At 57.9% G+C, this 20,847-nt stretch overlaps 1 protein-coding gene across 2 annotated transcripts; it reads left to right on the top strand.

The window, feature by feature from the left end:
• The first annotated feature begins 5,684 nt into the window (after nucleotides 1–5,684).
• On the top strand, nucleotides 5,685–16,280 carry Gabrd (gamma-aminobutyric acid type A receptor subunit delta). 2 transcript variants are annotated; one of them, XM_042701934.1, is made up of 9 exons: nucleotides 5,685–5,764; nucleotides 10,957–11,069; nucleotides 11,357–11,424; nucleotides 11,541–11,731; nucleotides 13,410–13,492; nucleotides 14,114–14,251; nucleotides 14,808–14,963; nucleotides 15,213–15,424; nucleotides 15,629–16,280. In XM_042701934.1, exons 1-9 carry the CDS (start codon nucleotides 5,697–5,699, stop codon nucleotides 15,917–15,919), a joined length of 1,320 nt encoding a protein of 439 aa, XP_042557868.1. In that variant the 5' UTR covers nucleotides 5,685–5,696; the 3' UTR covers nucleotides 15,920–16,280. The 2 variants fall into 2 exon arrangements, with proteins under 2 accessions (XP_042557868.1, XP_042557867.1); XM_042701933.1 differs by having other exon boundaries at nucleotides 11,511–11,731.
• The last annotated feature ends 4,567 nt before the right edge of the window (nucleotides 16,281–20,847 follow it).

The following is a 20,847-nucleotide window of genomic DNA, read 5'->3' as shown; positions in this document are numbered from 1 at the left end:
CCTGAGTTGCATAGTGTTTTGCACACTGATATTAATATTTCTCAACCAAGACACACCTTTCAAATCCATACACTACCATCTAGTCATCACACCACCTTCATGAATCTGCAAGATAAAACCAAGTGAGAGGATCCAGGAGACTGAAATCTACAAATCCTGAACCTGGGCATATGAATCCATAAGGAAACAAGACAACAGGTCTCCCTCCAAGAACAGTGAGGGCCACAAAAAAGGGTTGGGCAAAAGTGAAGAGATGTGCTTAATAGAACAATGACAAGATTGGTTAATGAAACAAAAGAACTGACGTTTAAATGAGTTCGGAGAGGATTCAATGAAACCAAAGAGAAGACAACCACGAAGCTGAGTGAAATAAGGAATCCAGAGTTTGAGAGAGGAATTCAATAAAGATGTAGAAAAACCAAACAAATCCTTGAAATAAAGAGCTCATTTTCTCAAGTCAAGAGCTCAACAGGAAGCTGGGTGCCAGTGGGCGCTGGTGGCTCACATCTGTAACCCTAGCTACTCAGGAGGCTGAGATCTGAGGCTTAGCGTTCAAAGCCAGCTGAAAACCCAACATGGTGCTGTGGCTCAAGTGGTAGAGTACTAGCCTTGAGCTGAAGAGCTCAGGGACAGTGCCCAGGCCCAGAGTTCAAACTTCACCACTGACAAAACAAAAACAACTGGAAGACCAGGTAATAGAATAGGAGAAGTTGAAAACAGGCTGTCAGAAGTTGAAGAATTAACCAACCAAAGATACTGAAAGAACATTATGAGCTAAAAGATTAAACCTATGAATTATGGGGACAGACGAGGAAGAAGAAATATAAGCCAGAGGCACTGAGAACTATTCGATAACATAATGGCAGAAAACCTTGAGAAAGAGAGGGCCATCTGTGTGACAGGCTTACACAGCTCCAAACAGACAAATTTTAAAGAAGAAACATCCTTAGGCACCTTATAGTAAAAATATCAAATGTTTAGAACAAGGAGAGAATATTGAAAGCTGAAACAGAAAAGAAACAAATAAAGGTCCACTAGAATAACAGCAGAATAACAGCAACACTAAATGCAGGTAGAGCATGGAAAGATATAATTCAAGCCCTGAAAAACAATTGCCAACCTAGATGACTGTATTTGATAGGAAACTAAAAACTTTTTATGATAAAAAGTAAAGGAATTCAGCCCTTGGAATTAAACTAGAGAGAAACTGCAAAAGGTACTACAGAAAATACTCAGACACATTGAGACAAAAACCAAACAAAACATGGTCAACATGGGGGTTTTGAAGGAATAGAGAAAAATTTTTCTGGAAATTAATAAAAGTGAAAACACACTACTTGAACCTCCGAGGTACAGCAAAGGCAGTGTCAGGAGAAAAATTTATAGTCATGAGTGTCTATATCAAAAAACTAGAAAACGGGGCTGGGAAGGTGATTCACTTCTGTCATCCTAGCTACTCAGGAGGCTGAGATCTCAAGATCGTGGTTCAAAGCCAGCACAGGCAGGAAAGTCCATGAGACTTTTATCTCTAATTAATCACTAAAAAGCCTCAAGTGGAGGTGTGGCTCATGTGGCAGAGTACCAACCTTGAGTGAAAAGCCAAGGAAGAACACACGGCCCTAACTTCAAGCCCCAGTCCCCTCATAATTTTTTTTAAATTCTCATTCATTGTTGGTGGGGCACAGCTACACGGTATCATGTCTTAAATTGTTCTGAAAGAATTGTGGTGTAAATTACCCAGCTTCTTTTTTTGGGGGGACGGTCCTGTTGTGGGGCCTGAACTCGGCCTGGGCGCTGTCCCTCAGCTCTTCAGCTCAAGGCTAGCGCTCTACCACTTGAGCCACAGCGCCACTTTCGGCTTTTTTCTTTTTGCTTATGTGGTGCTGAGCAATCGAACCCAGGGCCTCATGCATGCAAGGCATGCGCTCTACCACTGAGCCACCTTCCCAGCCCAATTACCCACCTTCTTGACCACCTTCTCCTGGGGTTGGTCATTTGTTTCTTTTTGCTTTTTGTTGGTCATGGGCTTGAATTGGTCTGGGCGCTGTCCCTCAGCTCTTCAGCTCAAGGCAAGCACTCTACCACTTGAGCCACGGCGCCACTTCTGGTTTTCTGGTGGCTAATTGGAGATAGTCTCATGGACTTTTCTGCCTGGGCTGGGTTTGAACCACTATTCTCAGATCTCAGCCTCCTGAGTAGCTAGGGTTACAGGTGTGAGCCACCAGCACTCGGCTTGCTTGCTTGCTTTTTTTTGTTTTATTTTGTTTTTGGTCAGTCATGGGGCTTGAACTCTGGGCTTGGGTGCTGTCCCTCAGCAATTCAGCTCAAGGCAAGTACTCTACCACTTGAGCCACAGTGCCACTTCCGGTTTTCTAGTGACTAATTGGAGATAAGAGTCTCATGGACTTGGGGCTGGGAAGATGGCTCAGTGGTAGAGCGCTTGCCTTGCATGCCTGAGGCCCTGGGTTCGATTCCTTAGCACCACATAAGCAAAAAGAAAAAAGCCTGGTGCTGTGGTCAAGTGTTAGAGTTCTAGCCTTGAGCTGAAGTGCTGAGGGACAGTGCCCAGGCCCAGAGTTCAAGCCCCACAACTGGACCCCCCCCCCCAAAAAAAAAGTCTCATTGACTTTCCTGCCTGGGCTGGCTTTGAACCGTGATCCTCAGATCTCAGCCTCCTGAGTAGCCAGGATTACAGGTGTGAGCTACCGGTGCCAGACATTTTTCTTTTCTTTTTTTTTAAATCCAGTATTAGGGTTTGAACTCAGTGCCTCTAGCTTTCTGGGCCAGTACTCGACCACATAAGCCACACCTCTGCTTCCAGCTTTTTGCTAGTTTATTAGCAAGGTCTCAAGGACTTTTCTGCCAGGAAGGCTTTGACCTCCATCCTCCAAATCTCAGCCCCTTGAGTAGCCAGGATTACAGGTATAAACTGAATTACTGGCACCTGGCAGGACAAACCATTTATCTCTTTTCACACCAATCCCCAGACCCATACCTGGCTCACAATGCGATTTCAAATGCTGTAAGTTTTTGTTAAGTGAGCTGTGCACCAGTGGCTCATTCCTATAATCCTAGCTGCTCAGGTGTCAGAGATCTGAGAATACTAGTCCCAAATCAGCCTGGGCAGATGAATTGTCCAGACTTGTATCTCCAGTTAACCACAAAAAAAGCTAGAAATGTATGTATGGCTCAAGTGGAATTGCCAGCTGTAAATAAATAAAGCCAAGGGTACCTGCACATGGAGGAAGAAATTCTTTGGTAAATGCATGTGGGACCATGGGGAACCCTCCTTGAGGAAGTTTAACAATTGCATTAAGCATAGAAGGGATGGCACACAATTTGTCTTTTTTTCTTTTTCTTTTCAGTGGCACTGGTGTTTGAACTCAATCCCATTTGCTTTTTTAGGCAGGCAGGCCTGCCACCACCTGAGCCATGCCCCCAACCCAGCAAATTTGTTTTGTTTTCTCAGCATCCCCCCAGAGGCTTAGCATCTAGGACCAGGGAAGGGCAGAGGGCAGGAAGCCCTCTGTCCTCTCTCACCACCCCGGAGGAGCCTTTGGAGGCCCAGGTCTGACCTGATGCAAGTCTGGTCCAGTGTAGGATTTCCTCTCTGCAGCATCTTGTTAGGAGTTTTCCTGTTACCTCAACAGCTATACTGAGATCTCCCACAGCCTAGACTGCTTACTTCATTTGATTGACAGCTCTTTTGTTAGAAATGTTAATTTGTGTTTAATGCTTTCTATCTTAGGAAGGAATTCAAAAATGCCATTAAAAAATAACACAAAGCAAAACAAGATATAAGGCTGGGCATGATAGTACACGTCTGTAACCCAGATCTGCGAGGGAGTCAGAGATAGAGGAGACGGCAGGGTCGTGTCTGAAGTCACCTCAACCAAACCCTGAGATCCTATCTGAAAAACAGGTTAAAAGCCAGAGGACCTCGGTGTGGCTCCCGTCGTAAAGCACTTTCCTACGAAGCCTTGAATCCAAACCCCATGCCACCAAGTCAGTAAGTGCAGAAACAATAAAAACTAGCTTCTCTGCACTAAGCGTATTGGCATAGAATGTCTGTCTACCTCAAGGGCAGAGGACAGACAGCCTTGTGAGTGCTCTGATGACTGAGTAGTACTGTTGCACTCATTCCCCCCAGGTCCTGTCCTCCCCTGAGGAGGGCTGGTCTGTCCCCTGAGGAGGGCTGGTCTGTCCCCTGAGGAGGGCTGGTCTGTCCCCTGAGGAGGGCTGGTCTATCCCGAGGAGGGGTGGTCTGTCCTCTTCTGAGGAGGGCTGGTCTGTCCCCTGAGGAGGGCTGGTCTGTCCCGAGGAGGGCTGGTCTGCCCTCTTCTGAGGAGGGCTGGTCTGTCCCCTGAGGAGGGCTGGTCTGTCCTCTTCTGAGGAGGGCTGGTCTGTCCCCTGAGGAGGGCTGGTCTGTCCCCTGAGGAGGGCTGGTCTGGGTCACATCCTCCCCTGAGGATTCTGGCTCTGCTGGTCCACATGATAGACTGGACAAGTGCGGGCCGGGCTGCAGGGCTCAGAGCTCGGCAGATGGCACAGTCAGGGCTGGACAACAACCTGCTTCCCACCGTGACTCTCTCCCTCTCTGCTCCCTCTCTCCTTCCCTCTCCCTCTCTCCCCCTCTTCCCCTACCTCCTCCTCCTCCTCCTCCTCCTCCTCCTCCTCCTCCTCTTTCTCTCTCTGTCTCTCTCTCTCTCAGTGCTGGGCTTGAACTCGGGGCCTGGGCGCTGTCCCTTGACTTTTACTACTCAGGCAGGTGATCCACCATTTGAACCGTAGCTCCACTTCCGGCCTTTGGGTGGCTGACTACGGATAAGTCTCATGGACTTCCTGCTTGGGCTGGCTTCGAACCACGATCCTCAGGCGACAGGCCCCGCCCCGCCCGCGTGGGGAGCAAGGCCGCGCGGGCCTGCGCCCGGGTGCCTGGGGCCGCAGGGGGCGGCTCGTCCGCACCGCGAGGACAGCGTTGGGTCCGGGCGTGGCTGCGGAGCGAGCGCGGCGCGGGAGGCGCGCGGCGGGGCGGGGCGGGGCGGGCGCGGCGGGGGAAGAGGAGGGGGAGCCCGGCGAGAGGGGAGCGGGGCGGGGAGGACGGGGCGGGGCTCTGGGAGGAGCGGGGCTCTGGGCGGGCAGGGGCGAGTCTAGGGAGGGGCGGAGCCAGGAGTGGTCTCGGGGCCTGAGGGGCGGGGCTCTGGGCGGGCAGGGGCGTGTCTAGGGAGGGGCGGAGCCAGGAGTGGTCTCGGGGCCTGAGGGGCGGGGCTCTGGGCGGGCAGGGGCGAGTCTAGGGAGGGGCGGAGCCAGGAGTGGTCTCGGGGCCTGAGGGGCGGGGCTCTGGGCGGGCAGGGGCGAGTCTAGGGAGGGGCGGAGCCAGGAGTGGTCTCGGGGCCTGAGGGGCGGGGCACTGGGCGGGGCGGATCCCGAGAGGGGGTGGGTTTGTGGGCGGGGACAGTGGCAGAGCTCTGTAGGGGCGGAGCCAGGCGGCACCGTGGGGAGGGGCGGAGCTCGAGGAGGGGCGGGGAAGGGGCGGCCCCGGGGCGGGTCCGCCCGCACTTCGTCTGCCTGTCGCCTCCGCTGCGCTGTTCGCGCTCCGGCCCCTCCGGAGCCGCCGCGCGGCCGCGGGCGAAACAACTTTGCGCGCGCCGAGACCGGCCGGACCCGGACCCGTCCCGCGCGGAGCCCGCCCGGCCATGGACGTGCGGGGCTGCCTGCTGGCCCCGCTTCTGCTGCTGTGCGCGCTGCCGCACCGGGGCGCCAGGTGAGCGGGTGGCGGGGTCGGGGCGCCGCGGGGCGGGCGGGAGCCCACGAGCTTCCCGCGCCCTCCGGCCCGGGTCCGTCGGGGCCACCCGCGGGCGCCTCTCCCAGCTCGCCGCGCTGCCGGCGGCTGCGGGACCCGCGGTCGGGTTCGCGCCGCCCGGGTGCTGTCCGCGGGGCCCGGTGCTGAACGCTCGGGCGCCCCGGGGGCCCTCCGCTCCCGAGGCGGCCCTGTGCCCGGTGCGGGGTGCGGGCAGAGGGGGGCCGGCCCTCGTCCCGGGGTGCAGGCGGGTGGGGGCGGCCCTCGTCCCGGGGTGCGAGGTGCGGGCGGGCGGGGGGGGGCGGCCCTCGTCCCGGGGTGGGGTGCGGGCAGAGGGGATCTGGCCCTCGTCCCGGGGTGCGAGGTGCGGGCGGGGGGATCGGCCCTTGTCCTGGGGTGCGGGGTGCGGGCAGAGGGGGTCTGGCCCTCGTCCCTGGGTGCGGGGTGCGGGCAGAGGGGGGGGGGCCCTCGTCCCGGGGTGCGGTTTCTGGGCCGGGCGGAGGGGGGGCTGGCCCTCGTCCTGGGGTGCGGGCAGAGGGGGCCGGCCCTCGTCCCGGGGTGCGAGGTGCGGGCGGGGGGATAGGCCCTTGTCCTGGGGTGCAGGGTGCGGGCAGAGGGGGGCGGCCCTCGTCTCGGGGTGGGGTGCGGGCAGAGGGGGTCTGGCCCTCGTCCGGGGGTGCGGTTTCTGGGCCAGGCGGTGAGGGGGGGCTGGCCCTCGTCCTGGGGTGTGGGCCGGGCGGGGGGGGGGGGGCGGTGGCCCTCGTCCCGGGTCTCCTTTCTGGGCCGGTTTCCAGCTCCATGGACTCAAATCCTGAGCACCCCCTTGGCAGCTGCGCCTCTGGGGCAGAAAGCGCCGGAGCATTTCTGGGGGCCTGTTGGGGGAAGCGGTCCTGCTCCCCAGAGAGGGTCCCCCTTCCCTCCTTCCCTGCCTACCCCCTTCCCTCCCTCCCTCCCCCCCTGCCTCTAGGATCTGAGCCCACCAGGGCATCTTGGGTCTCTGCGGGGAGCCCAGCTACCTGCCCAGTAAGGAGGCCACACATAAACAGCCCAGCACTCTGGGCTTTTGGGGGGGGCAATGGAATGGCCACTGGCACTCAGAGGCATGTGATGGGAGGTGGCAGAGTTTCCCTGTGGGTGGACGGAGACAGCCCCAGAGGCCTGGGCTGAGCTGGAGGTATGACTGACTGACGTTCTGGAGACCACAGAATGGGTACTGACTATGAGTCTCTGTCAGTCACTGTCCAGGTGGAGCTTTGTCCTCTCCACAGTGACCCTGCCCCACAAGCCTTTCCCTTTTCTCCTCTCCCTACTTGAAGTGACATGGGGTGTTACTGCTGGCTTGGGCGCCGGGGTTCCGCTCCCAGCTACCAGCCCAGCTCAGGGTCACGAAGCCAAGAGTCTGAAATCCCAAAGGCTCTGAGACCTCCAAGTTTTAGCCTGAGTTTGCCACCCAAACTCATATGGCAGCTGTATGAGTTTGCAGCCTTTGTTATATGAATATGAGGCTCCTGTTCTGTTTATTTATTCTATTTATAGCTTTTCTGCTGGGAAGTTCTCCAGACACCACCCCCCTTCCTGACACATCCCCCTGCCCCAAATCCAGAAGTTTTACTCTGACTTGAGAGGGGCTCTTGGCTGAGGAAAGGGATGTATCCCTGTTTACCTGGCCTGGCCTGGCCTGGCTGGCCTGGGGCACTTCGTGTCCTTCCCAGCCTGCAGGGGAGGGGCACCCTGCATGGCAGCAGATGCTATTGCCCAACTAAGCTCCTGTCTTGTTGTCTAATGGAAAGTAGTTACCAGTCTTGCCACATCTTAAAGTTTGTTTTCTAGGTGTGATTTCACCAAGCCTGGCATGGTGTAGCATGCAGCAGGGCTGAAGGCAGTGGCTGAGGACTGGCTGCTCGCTCAGCCCTTGTGGTGACCTTCAGATCCAGCTTGGTGCTGTTTGCTCAGGGCCTCTTCCGTCAGCTGTCCCTCCTTCTTCAGCCTCTAGGTCCTTGTTCTTGGAGTGGCGTTAGGGGACAGTTGGACCGTTCTGGCTGTCACCGTTTAGTCTGAATCCAGTGGTTCGTGCTGAGGAAGGTTTGGGTAAGAGAGGGCACATGTGTGCTGCACTGGTAGTTGGGCCCCACGCAAGAAGACCTGCGCAGGCAGCGGGCCTTGAGCCCGCCGGCTGCACCGCACGCGTGTGGGTGTCCCTCCAGCCTGCTGGCACCTCCGTCTCCCTGGAGCTCGCGGTACGATGGTCGCAAGCTCCTCTTTGCCTTGGTAACTGGGATGCTAGCGAGGTTCGTGTTGCTCTAAAAGCAGAGCTGTCGGGATCCGTGGGCTTGTGTGTGCACGGTGCATGGATCCTACAGGGAGGGGCATCCTGCTGCCTCCATTGGCTGCACCCCCCTTCCCGGTCTGTCCCCAAGGGCACAGACAAACGGTTGCTTCTCGGTGGGGCCAGGAGCAGGGGGCGGCCTGAACATATGCCGAGAGCAGCCAGGGCAGCAGCTGATGTGTTCACAGTGCCTGCTCTCCTTATGTGTCTGAATTTCTAAACTCCAGTGTAGGCCTGTAGCCTGGCATGTGTCTCGCTCCACCCATCCAAGGGATGTTCCAACCCTGGGTTCACCTCTGGGTTCTAAGGCACTAGAGGAGGCAGCAGGCCTCTGCCAAGATCTTCCTGGCTTACCAGTCCAAGTGGAGGCCTTCCCGCAGCATGTGTCAACTTTGAATGCCCGGTGCAACCTGGTCCAGGCAGGGAGGGGCTCTGGTAGGGGGTGTGTTTCCCCTTACCCTGGCCCTCCACAGCTGCCCACAGCCAGGAAAACTGGCCAACAACTGCCCAGGGAAAGAAGTGAGACCAAGAGGGTCCTGGAGGAGCTTCCTGAGGCTTAACCCTAAGCAGGCCTGGGACTGGGGCAGAAGAGAGGCGCAGACAGACCGTCGCCTGAGGTGGGTGCGGGGTGTGTCCCAGGAAGGATAGCGTCTTCTCATTGCCTCGTTCCAGGCTGGCTAGTCCAAAAATAAAGCCCAATTCAAGTTCCTTTACATCCGCCCTTCAGGGTGACTTCCACTTGCTTTTTTTTTTTTTTAATGTGTCAGTCCTGGGGCTTGAACTCAGTGCCTGTCCCTGAAAACTGTCCCTGAGCTTTGTTTGCTCAAGGCCAGGGATCTACCACTTGAGCTCAGCTCCACATCTGGATTTTTGGTGGCTAAATGGAGATAAGAGTCTCACAGACCTTCCTGCCCGGCTGGCTTTGAACCATGATCCCCTCCTCCTGCCTTCTTTCCTTTCCTCCCTCCCTCCTGCCTTCTTTCCCTCCCTCCCTCCCCCCTTCCTTCCTTCCTTCTTTTCCCTTCCTTCCTTCCTTCCTTCCTTCCTTCCTTCCTTCCTTCCTTCCTTCCTTCCTTCCTTCTTCCTCCCCTCTTTTCTGTACTGGTATTTGAGCTCAGGCCTTCACATTTGCTAGCTCTACCACTTGAGCCAAATCCCCAGTACTTTTTTTTCTTCTTCCCTATTTTTCAGGTAGTCTCATGTTTTTTGCCCAGGTCTGGCCTTAGACCTGGATCACCAGTACCTCACACCAAGCCTGTTTTATTGAATTTGTGTGTGTGTGTGTGTGTGTGTGTGTGTGTGTGTGTTACTGAGATTTGATATCAGGGCCTCACATTGATAGGCCCTGTGTTGGGTTTTTTTTTTATTACTTTTTTTTTTTTTGTCAGTTGTGGGGCTTGAACTCTGGGCCTGGACGCTGTCCCTCAGCTCTTCAGCTCAAGGCGAGCGCTCTACCACTTGAGCCACAGCACCACTTCTAGTTTTCTGGTGATTTATTGGAGATAAGAGTCTCATGGACTTTCCTGTCCGGGCTGGCTTTGAACTGTGATCCTCAGATCTTAGCCTCCTGAGAAGCTGGGATTACAGGTGTGAGCCACCAGCACCCAGCTGTGTTGGTTATTAATTTTTTATTGTTATTACAAAGGTAATGTACAAAAGGGTTATAGTTACATAAGTCAGGTAATGAGTACCTTCCTTCCTTCCTTTCTTTCTTTTTTTTTTTTTGTTAGTCATGGGGCCTAAACTCTCGGCCTGGGCGCTGTCCCTCAGCTCTTCAGCTCAAAGCTAGTGCTCTACCACTTGAGCCATAGCACCACTTCCAGCTTTTTCTGCTTATGTGGTGCTGAGGAATTGAACCCAGGGCCTCATGCATGCAAGGCGAGCACTCTACCACTAAGCCACCTTCCCAGCCCCATGAATACATTTCTTTTTGGACAATGTCATCCTTCCCTTTCTCTCTCTCAGTTTTTCCCTCCTATCCCCGCATACAGTTCACAGTTCATTTTCAAAATAGTGTCCAGTGAGTACCACCGCTGTGTTGGTTCACCCTCTATTTTGTGTTGATTATTTTGAGACGAGATCTTGCTTTATGCCCAAGCAGGCCTGGACTGAGAGCCTCTTGTCTGTGTTTCTGTGAACTGCCGGGTGACAGGAATATGCCACTTTCCCTGCCATTGGTCCAGATGGAGTCCCATGGACTATTTGGCTCTGATTGGTCTCAGGCTATGATCCCCTGGTATCAATCTTCCAAATAGCTAGGATTATAAGTTTGAGCTACTATGCCTGACTTGAGAACTTTTTGGGGGAGGGGGAGGCCAGGACTACTCTGGATTGGCCTTGAACGGCATTCTTCCCACTCTCTACCTTCTAAGTAGTTGGGATCACAGGCATGAGCCACAAGGCCTGAGCTCTACCAACCCTCACACTTCTTTTCTCCCAAGCCACCTCCTGGGGAAGCGTTGCAGAAGTCGAGAGGGAGGCGGTGGTGGATCTCTGATTCTTCTTTGGGGAAGGAACCTTGGTGGTGAGGCCATAGGGAGGCGCTCGGGCCTCTGTGTTGTCCTTTCTGCGTGTGAAGGAAGCAGACTGTGTGTAGGCTGGGCCTGGGGTCGGATAGCGAGGACAGGGGCCTGGGCAGCCTCCCGCTCAGGCCAGGTGGGCAGTCAAGGCTGAGCAGACTGAGTAGGAGAGCCCAGGACCTCCGGAGAGCTGGCACCTGGTCCTTCCTGCAGTCCTGGCCTTGGTGCCAAGGGCAACGCCCGTCCCAGGAGGGGACCAAGCTCAGAGACCGGTGCCCGCCCGTCCACAGCCAGATGGCCTTTTGTTCCAGAGCCATGAACGACATTGGGGACTACGTGGCCTCCAACCTGGAGATATCCTGGCTCCCCAACCTGGATGGCCTAATAGAGGGCTATGCCCGCAACTTCCGGCCTGGCATTGGAGGTGAGGGGCTAGGGGCATGGTCAGGCGGGGATGGCTCCACACCTGGGTGGCTGTTGGCTAGCAAAGAGCTGGGATCTTCCCCAGGGCCCCACAGGAAGGGGAGCTCTTCTATCCATGGTGGTGAATGTGCTCCCACCCCAGGCTCCCTGCGGAGCCCGGCCAGCTGGTGGTTTTCTTGTGTCTACCTCCCTGGGTTTGAGTGGACAGCCTGGCCCGGCCCGGAAGGGGTGCCGGGCCGGGACCCCTGCATGCTGGCGTCAGTCCTTCCACCCTGGTGTGTCTTGCAGGACCCCCTGTGAATGTGGCACTTGCCCTGGAAGTAGCCAGCATCGACCACATCTCAGAGGCGAACATGGTAGGTGGTGATGAGCACCTCCCAGGGCTGTGTGCCCGGGGTAGAAGGAGGCCTGCCTACTGCCCACACCGACCCCTCGCTCACAGGAGTACACCATGACCGTGTTCCTGCACCAGAGCTGGCGAGATGGCAGGCTCTCCTACAACCACACCAACGAGACCCTGGGCCTGGACAGCCGCTTTGTGGACAAGCTGTGGCTCCCGGACACCTTCATCGTGAATGCCAAGTCAGCCTGGTTCCATGATGTGACCGTGGAAAACAAGCTGATCCGGCTGCAGCCGGACGGGGTAATCCTGTACAGCATCCGGTGAGCCCACACCCAAGCCCAGCAGGGCCTTCCTCCACCTTCCCTCCACCCCCTGCATCCGCTGGGAGCTGGGGTAGGCGGATGGAGGCTTCAGCGTTAATCACGCACTCCAGCTCCCAGCTTAGCAGACCTTGTCCACAGAAAGACAACAGAGTCTGCGTATTGGCCAGACCAGCACCTTTTTGTTTTTTAGATGGTGTTATGTTCCTGTCACATGGATTCAGTATTTAAAAAAGAATAGTTCCATGAATTTAGTGCATAGACCATGTACTACCATGGCCTTTAGTTCCAAGGTATCACCCCAAAAACAAGCCTTGCTTTATGGGGTGCAGACACACACGCACGCGTGCACACACACACACACCCCGGTCAGGCAGTCACGCCTCACTTCCTGTCCTTGACAGCCCTGACCACTGCCAATCCACTTCCTCCTCCTCCTCCTCAGATCCCCGTTCTGGGCACTCCACACAAAGTGGGTCATGCCTGCCATGTGTCTAGCATCTTCCGACAACACCACCCGCTCCAGACCCGTCTGTGGTGTGGCCTGTGTCTGAGCTTTCTTCCTTCTCACAGCTGGTTAACATGTCATCCCCTGGATGGGTCAGGTTTTGTTCATCTGTTCATCTGTGGACAGTTGAATAACAGTGCTGTGGGTTGGGAAGGTGGCTCCGTGGTAGAGCGCTTGCCTTATATGCATGAGGCCCTGCGTTCGATTCCTCAGCACCACATAAGCAGAAAAAGCTGGAAGTGATGCTGTGGCTCAAGTGGTAGAGCGCTCGCCTTGAGCTGAAGAGCTGAGGGACAGCACCCAGGCCCAGAGTTCAGGCTCTATGACTGATTAAAAAAAAAAAACATTGCTGTGAACATACAGGTATAAACAAACCAACAAATATTTGAACACTTGTTTTTCAAACACGTGTCTTTTTTTTCTTTTTTTTTTTTGCCAGTCCTGGGGCTTGAACTCTGGGCCTGGGCGCTGTCCCTGAGGCGCCACTTCTGGTTTTCTGGTGGTTTACTAGAGATAAGAGTCTCACGGACTTTCCTGCTTGGGCTGGCTTTGAACCTCGATCCTCAGATCTCAGCCTCCTGAGTAGCTAGGATTAGGGGCATGAGCCACCGGCGCCAGGTTTCCCTGAGCTTCTTTAGTTCGAGGCTAGTACTCTACCACTTGAACCAAAGTGCCACTTCTGGCTTTTTCTGTTTATGTGGTACTGAGAGTCAAAGCCAGGGCTTTATGCATGCTAGGCCAGCACTCTACTACTAAGCCACATTCCCAGACCCAACACGTGCCTTTTAGAGCTAATTGCCAACATTCTAAGAATCAGATTTTACACCAATATCTAAAAGTCTGACCTCTCCTGGAAAATGGAAGCCCGGGGCCACCTTGCGCCTGTCCCAAGCTGGCCCCTGCCCTGAACTTAAACAGCCACATATCTGCAAGGATGAGAGATGGGATGAAACCCAGTCCAAAGGAACAGCCACAGATAACTGTAAAGTTTGCAATTTTTCTCCAGTGCCTGACAGCTTACAAACTGCCCAAACTGCCCAAGGGGCAGTAGGGCCGGAGGTACCCCGGCTCTTAGTGGCTCCTAGGGCAGGGACATCGCCCCCTGCTGGGGGGAGGGTACCTGCCAGCCTCCAGAGGCTCCTGGCCTGACTGGATGCTTGGTCTGGGCAGAATCACCTCCACAGTAGCCTGCGACATGGACCTCGCCAAGTACCCGATGGATGAGCAGGAGTGCATGCTGGACCTGGAGAGCTGTGAGTGGCCCCCAGGAGGTCCTCTGTGGGCGGGCTGTGCCGCCCCGCCACTGTGCAAGGGGCTCAGAAGTAACTCCCAGAGGGGCTGGGAAGGTGGCTCAGTGGTAGAGCGCTTGCCTTGCATGCATGAAGCCCTGGGTTCGATTCCTCAGCACCACATAAGCAGAAAACGCTGGAAGTGGTACTTGGCTCCAGTGGTAGAGCGCTAGCCTTGAGCTGAAGAGCTGAAGGACAGCGCCCAGGCCCAGAGTTCAGGCCCCATGACCGGCAAAAAAAAAAAAAGTAACTGCCAGAGCCCTGCGGCAGCCCAGGGCGCAGACGAGGCTAGCCGAGCATAGAGCCCGGGCAGGAGCCGGGGCTGGAGGGCCTGGGGCAGCCTCGGCCTGGCCCATGGCCTGGGGCCTGTGAGATGGGGCCAGGCAGATCCAGCAGTGCAGAAGTGCCGCTCGTGTGGCTGTGCGCCCCCCAACAGGCCTGGCCCTCGGTTTGCCAGCCCTTCTGGCCCTGGCCGAGGTGTGGGGCGTGGTCCCAGAGCCGAGGCCCCCTGACCTGCCTGGACCGCCCTGGGAGCTGCTGGGCTGGCCTGTCTACTGTCCCCCTGCGGCTTCCCCTTCCCTGCAGACGGCTACTCTTCGGAAGACATCGTCTACTACTGGTCGGAAAACCAGGAGCGGATCCACGGGTTGGACAGGCTGCAGCTGGCCCAGTTCACCATCACCAGCTACCGCTTTACCACCGAGCTGATGAATTTCAAATCAGGTAACCAAATCAGAGTTAGCCTTGCCCAGCCTGCTCTGAGGGCCCACAGAAGCCTGGAGAAGACTGCTGAGTTAGGTGCTAAGTGGCAGGTTCTCTACCCTCTTCTTCCTCCTTGGTGCCTTCGTTCTCCTCAGTTCTTGGGCTTAGGGAGGATGATGTGTGTGTGTGTGTATGTGTGTGCACGCACGTGTGCGCACTCGTGTACGTGTGTTGGGAGCCTCTTTGTTCCCCAGCTACCCCATTCTATAACATGGCGTAGACAGAGGAGGGGTCTCCCGGGGGAGGCAAGCCCTCCACCAGTAGCTAGGAGACCCCGTGGGCAGCAGCGGGGGTTGGGGTCTCTTTCCTCTTCTTTCCCCAGTGGCCCTGTGGCAGGGCTAGCCTCCCCTGTGGACAGATCTGGCACAGGAGGACCTGACTCCACCCCGTGTGGGGCAGGCAGGAAAGCTGCATGCTAGGGCCTCCCTTCCGCGCCTCACCATAGGCCCAGGTGCCGGCGAGGCCCCTGTGCTGGGCATGGGGGGTGGAGGCTGGCCGGACTGCACTGTCCCCACAGCTGGCCAGTTCCCCCGGCTCAGCCTGCACTTCCACCTGCGGCGAAACCGCGGAGTCTACATCATCCAGTCCTACATGCCCTCTGTCCTCCTGGTGGCCATGTCCTGGGTCTCTTTCTGGATTAGCCAGGCTGCCGTGCCTGCCAGGGTGTCTTTAGGTATGGGTGGGGGCTGGCCTGTCCTCGGGGGGAGGAGCGGGAGAAGGGCTGTGGGGGAGTGGGAGCGGGGGAGGGGGGCAGAGTGCCCTGTGAGCTGTAAGCCGTCTGTCCTGGCCCCAAAGGTCAGCTTGTCCTGGTGTTGGTCAGATGCGGAGGGCTCTCCTTGTCTGGAACCCGGGTCCTGCTGATCTGGGGGCAAGAGGGGCGGGAGGGCTCCAGCAACAACCACTGTGTCCACTGCGGCCACAGGCATCACCACCGTGCTGACGATGACCACGCTCATGGTCAGCGCCCGGTCCTCCCTGCCGCGGGCCTCGGCCATCAAGGCGCTGGACGTGTACTTCTGGATCTGCTACGTGTTCGTGTTTGCCGCCCTGGTGGAGTATGCCTTTGCCCACTTCAATGCGGACTACAGGAAGAAGCGGAAGGCCAAGGTCAAGGTCACGAAGCCGAGGACCGAGGTGAGGAGGGGGTGGGTGGCTGGGTCCAGACCCAAGGATAGACTCCCACCAGGCAAGGCTGGGGCCCACCAAGCCCCTTTCCTGACCCCTGGGCTGCAGGGAATGGCCCTGGGGGTGGAGGGGGAGGGAAGGGACGGTTCTTGCATGGGTGCTTGGTCAGCAAGAGTCCCGAGGCCAGGGCTCAGTCCTGTCTCCTCACTGCAGGTGGACGTGAGAAACGCCATTGTCCTCTTCTCCCTCTCGGCCGCCGGGGTCACGCAGGAGCTGGCTGTTTTGCGCGGGCCGTGTCGTGTGTCCGGGAACCTCATGGGCTCCTACAGGTCTGTGGAAGTGGAGACGGGGGAGCTGAAGAAGGGGGGCGGGGCCCGCCCCGGGGGCCTGCGTGCCAGACTCAAGCCCATTGACGCAGACACCATCGACATCTACGCGCGTGCGGTGTTTCCTGCGGCCTTCGCAGCTGTCAACGTCATCTACTGGGCGGCGTACACCATGTGAGGGCGCCATGCCCCCCCCTGCACCCACCCTGCTGCCAGGGCGGCTCCTGCCAGAGCGGGAGCCCTCTGGGTGTTCCAAAGCAGGGTGACAGTGACACCCCATGGAACACGCAGAGGCCTGGGCCTCCTTCAGCTTCACCCCGGCCCCTTGGAAGACCAGCTTCTGATTCCTACTGACTGAGAAGGCTGGCCACGGACATGGGGCAGAGCCAGCAGACCCGGGCCCAGGGGGCATGAGCGGCTTCCTTGGGGAGCTATGAATCTTCAGACTTGGATTGATCCTGGTTTCTAGGCCTTCTCTGGGGGGAGGGCCTGAGGGCCTCTTACTGTAGAGTATGGAGAAGGGTAGTGCCAGGCCTCTGGTCCCAGCATGAAATAAAGCCTTGAACCGGCTGCAGGTGGCAATCTCTGTTACAGTACTGCTCCGGGTCCTGGCTCTGGGAATGCTCAAGACCTCCCTGAGACCACTTGGGGGTGAATTTGTAGCTAGTGCAGGAGATCTGCATGGTCAGGAGCAGAGGAGCAGAGCCGGGCTTGGGAAGGAGCGGAGCCAGCCTCAGCTGCTGATGCCGCTCCTTGGTACCTTCTCACCCCTGAGATCCAGTGGGACATTTCCTCAAATGTAGAAGTGGGTAGGGAACCTGACCTCATGGTGGGTTGATCCAAACTGCATGCCCTATGTGCGTATGCACGTGTGTGTGTGTGTGTGTGTGTGTGTGTGTGTGTGTGTGTGTGTTGCTGGTACTGGGGCTTGAACTCAGGGCTGCTGCTCTTACTTGGCTTTTACTCAAGGCTGGCACTCTGCCCCTTGAGTCATACTTTTACATCTGGCTTTTCCTGGTTAATCGGGGATAAGAGTCTCCCAGGTTTGTCTATCCAGATTGGCTTTGAACCACAGTCCTCAGATCTCAGCCTCCTGAGTAGCTGGGATTACAGGGGTGAGCCACCAGTGCCTGGCTGCTATGTGCTTTTTTTGGGGGGGAGATCCGGTTGTGGGGCCTGAACTCTAGGCCTGGGTGCTGTCCCTCAGCTCTTCAGCTCAAGGCTAGCGCTCTACCACTTGAGCCACAGCACCACTTCCAGCTTATTTTTTCTGCTTATGTGGTGCTGAGGAATCGAACCCAGGGCCTCATGCATGCAAGGCCAGTGCTCTACCACGGAGCCACCTGCTGTATGCTTTTTGAGATGTCTTTTCCAAGCCCCAGGGCTGAGGGCAGACTTGGCATAAGAGGAGGCCTTCAAGGAGCCACCACCCTGACCCCTCGTGGGGCCCGGATCTGGGGAACTTGGTGGTCCCCCACCCCTGGGAGGGACAGACTCCAGCCGCAGCTCAGAGACTGGCGTTCATCAGAGCACCTGCAGGCCAGCATTTCCACAGCACTGGCCATTCTACCCGGAAGAGACAAAGGGTGTAATCAGCATGCTCCAGTGGCCACAGCCAGCAGACTCAAGACGTGAGGTCAGCTAAGTCCATCCCCCTGGCTGACCGGGTGTTACGGGACTGCACCCGGCCCCTGCAGTGCCCTCCTGGTCCTGGGGGTCCCTCACTCCACCCTCGTGACTGTGTGAACCAGCACGTGAGATCTCTGCCACCGCCCCACGGCACAACCTGCCTTCAGCAGCCCCAGGATGCTGTCGGTGGCCTAGCGCCCCCGGCTGAGCCAGGGCACAAGGCTGTCGCTCCTGTGGCTCTGAGAGGGGCCTTGGGGCCCAGTCTGGACCGCAGCCCGGGGCGCTCTGTCTCTGTCTCCGATCCGAGCCCTCTCCTCTCACCACTAACCCCTCCTTGCACCCGGATGGCCCGTGCTAGAGGACCAGCAGGACCAGGATGGGGGTCTGGGCTCCCGGATGGCCCGTGCTAGAGGACCAGCAGGACCAGGATGGGGGTCTGGGCTCCCGGATGGCCTGTGCTAGAGGACCAGGCAGGACCAGGATGGGGGTCTGGGCTCCCGGATGGCCCGTGCTAGAGGACCAGCAGGACCAGGATGGGGGTCTGGGCTCCCGGATGGCCCGTGCTAGAGGACCAGGCAGGACCAGGATGGGGGTCTGGGCTCCCGGATGGCCCGTGCTAGAGGACCAGGCAGGACCAGGATGGGGGTCTGGGCTCCGGGGTGACCGTGAACTACAACCAGAATGCGTGTCGGAGCCAGAGGACTGTGGCGGCTGGTGGCTGAGCTGCAGCAGAGCTGCACGTGGGTCAGCTAAGGCTCCGGGTTCTGCAGACAGCAGGTGGAGCCGGCGGGGCTGGCCGCCTGAAGCAATCCAGGACAGGGACATCCTTGCTCTGGTCCGTGGCCAGGGCCTCTCTCCCCACCAGGCACCTGTGTGCTGTGTGTCTCTGCAGGAGTCTGCCTCCCTGCCTCACAAAGCCCACACACGGTAGCTGCCTGGCTGGGCTGGAGACTGTACATGGCCGCTTCCTAAGGGCAGCCAGGCTCCCACCAGAAGGAAGCGGGACAGGGTTGGCTCCTGCTCTGGGTCTTCAGGGGAGGGCAGGGGGGAGGCGGGGAAGGGGAAGGTGGGGGAAGCATGGAGCTGCTGGGCTCGCCCCAGACCCCCTGCAGTGCCAGGCCCGCTGCACCAGGCGCCAGGCGCCAGGCTCTGCCCTGCCCCCTTGCTGCCCGTGGGCCGCCCTCTTTCTGCCGAGTACCCACGGGGAGCTATTTAAAGCAGGCCTCTGTGACTGCCTTGGGCTCCCACGCAGCCGGGCCCACCCGGGCGGCAGCCTTCGCCTGGCTCCACAGCCAGCAAGCACTCGCTCCAGCCTGCAGACTGCTATTTCTGCCCACATATTACAGGGCAGGGGGAGGAAGGGAAGGACCGATGCTTCTCACACGCCAGCTTCTATTCTGGCGCAGATGACAGGAGCAGACTGAAGGCCAGGGGCAAACCCAGGTCTGCAGCTGAGGGGAGCAGGCAGTGGGGGTGGGGGTCACCCAGTGGGGAGGGGTGGCTCTGTGAGTGTGGGCGGAGCCGGGCCAGCTTTTCCCAGAGGCTGGGGCAGGGGGAAGGCCCCCAGCCAGGGGAGGCCCTAGCCTGTCCTGTGGAGGTGTGGAGGGGTGGACCAGCTCCACAGGCCCAGCGTCCCCCTCCTGCAGGGCAGCCAGCGCCGGGGTTGGTAGGCTGGGCCTCCCCCTGGGACTGGCTAGAGGCCATCACAAAGCACAGGGACCTGGAGGGTTTCAAACCTCTCCATCCTCCAGCTCTGGAAGCCGGCAGCTCTGAACCCAGGCGGCTCCAGGGTGTGCTGCGGGGCCCTCATTTCATCCCAGCTTTGTGGCTTTCTTTTCTTTATTTAGAACCCAGGGCCTTGCACCGCACCCCGGAGCTCTATTCCTGTCCCCTCCCCTCCCCTTCCCCGCCCTCCCCAGGGCCTCCCACTTGTTAGGCAGGGCTTCTACCGGTTAAACCACAGCTCGGCTCTCTCATTTATGTCTTATTTTTGAGGTAAAGTCTCTCTAACTTCACCTGGACTGGCTTTGAACTCCAGAGGCCTTCCAGGCTCCGCCTCTCTAGTAGCTGGGATTATAAGTGTGAGCTACCATATCCCATGTAGCCATTTAAAAATCAGACAAACAGGATCTTGGTCTGTCGCCCAGGCTGCCCTTAAGTTCTTTCTGCAGCTCCTGCTAGACTTGAACTCCCAGTCCTCCTGCTTCAGCTCCCCGAGGGCTGGGATTTCAGGCATGCACACCAGGCCCAGATTTCTCCTCACTTAGGCCTCTGTCATGCGACCTAAGACCACTCCATTCCAGCATGTCCCATCCTAACTAGTTTCATCTTCCAAGTAACATCACAGTCTCAGACTCGGGGCGCGTGTGCATTCTAGGGGGTGCTTCTCAGGTTGACCCCAGGAGAGCCATGGGGTAAGAAGGAGGGAGAGAAGAGGAAGGAGAAGATAGATACGTTCGTAGCCCTGAGTGCAGAGCTTTCTCCAGGGCTTTGCCCCTCGGGCCTGGCGGAGGCCGAGGCAGGGTGCTGGGAGTCTGGATCTGGCTGATCGGAAGGCCCTCAGGGTACCAGGGAGGGTGAAGGGCCCCAGACGGCACCAGGTCCTGCCAGTGGAGGGTAAGGCCCGGGGGCCAGGGGCCAGGATCCAGCCCGCTCCCGGGTCTGGGGGTGGGGGTGGGGGCTGCCGGGGCTTCCCAAGCTGAGTGAAGGACCCCGGGGCTTTGCTCTGACCAAGGAGTTAAATGAGTGTCCAGGCAGGAGCTCAGAGGGGAGCCAGGGCTTGGCCCCCTGCTGGGAGGGCCCCCTGGAGAGTTCAACAAGCCCAGGGTTCTTGCACCTCTCCCCAGCTTTTGTTCTGGGCGTGTACATGAGTGCTGGGGTTACAGGCATGAACCCCTGTGCCCGGGTCTCCCTTTCCCTCTCTCCGGGCCAGCCCGCAGCCCTGTGCCCCACCATGCATGGCCCCAGTTGGGTGTGGCCTCCTTGTCCCTCAGAGGCTTGGGGGCAGGGGCAGGTGCCAGCGTGCCCATGCCCTTGCTGTGCCATGGGCAGTGACGTCCTCTGTCTCTGGTCCAGGAGTCCTGTATCTTCTGGGCCCCTTGGGAGGCCTCAGGCCCCTCCCTGGGTGGCAGGTCCTCTGCTGCCCTGTCCGCTGTGGTGCTGGGCGGCCGCCCCATCGGTGCTGCTGACCCCCAGCACGCGGGTGCCGCTCCCTTCCTCTCCACTCCCAGACGGTGCAGTCTGGAGAGGTAAGAAGGGGAAGCAACTGGCGAGACATAAAACCTACTTCGGCCGGGCGCTGGTGGCTCACGCCTGTAATCCTAGCTACTCAGGAGGCTGAGATCTGAGGATCGCGGTTCAAAGCCAGCCCGGGCAGGAGAGACCATGAGACTCCTATCTCCAATAAACCACCGGAAAACCGGAAGTGGCGCTGTAGCTCAAGTGGTAGAGCGCCCGCCTTGAGCTGAAGAGCTGAGG

The sequence above is a fragment of the Dipodomys spectabilis genome, unplaced genomic scaffold, assembly GCF_019054845.1.
Source record: "Dipodomys spectabilis isolate Male_0828 unplaced genomic scaffold, ASM1905484v1 ptg000299l, whole genome shotgun sequence".
Classification (NCBI taxonomy): Eukaryota; Metazoa; Chordata; class Mammalia; order Rodentia; family Heteromyidae; genus Dipodomys; species Dipodomys spectabilis.
The sequence above is the reverse complement of the archived record's forward strand: the minus strand, read 5'-3'. Positions and strand labels throughout refer to the sequence as shown.

What these genes read in the sequence shown, in the direction of transcription:
- Gabrd (XM_042701933.1), top strand. Translation starts at nt 5,697, where the DNA reads ATGGACGTGCGGGGCTGCCTGCTGGCCCCGCTTCTGCTGCTGTGCGCG. An exon ending in GTAATCCTGTACAGCATCCG is followed by an intron (nt 11,732 to 13,409) that starts GTGAGCCCACAC and finishes TGGTCTGGGCAG; the next exon opens with AATCACCTCCACAGTAGCCT. An exon ending in TCACGAAGCCGAGGACCGAG is followed by an intron (nt 15,425 to 15,628) that starts GTGAGGAGGGGG and finishes TCCTCACTGCAG; the next exon opens with GTGGACGTGAGAAACGCCAT.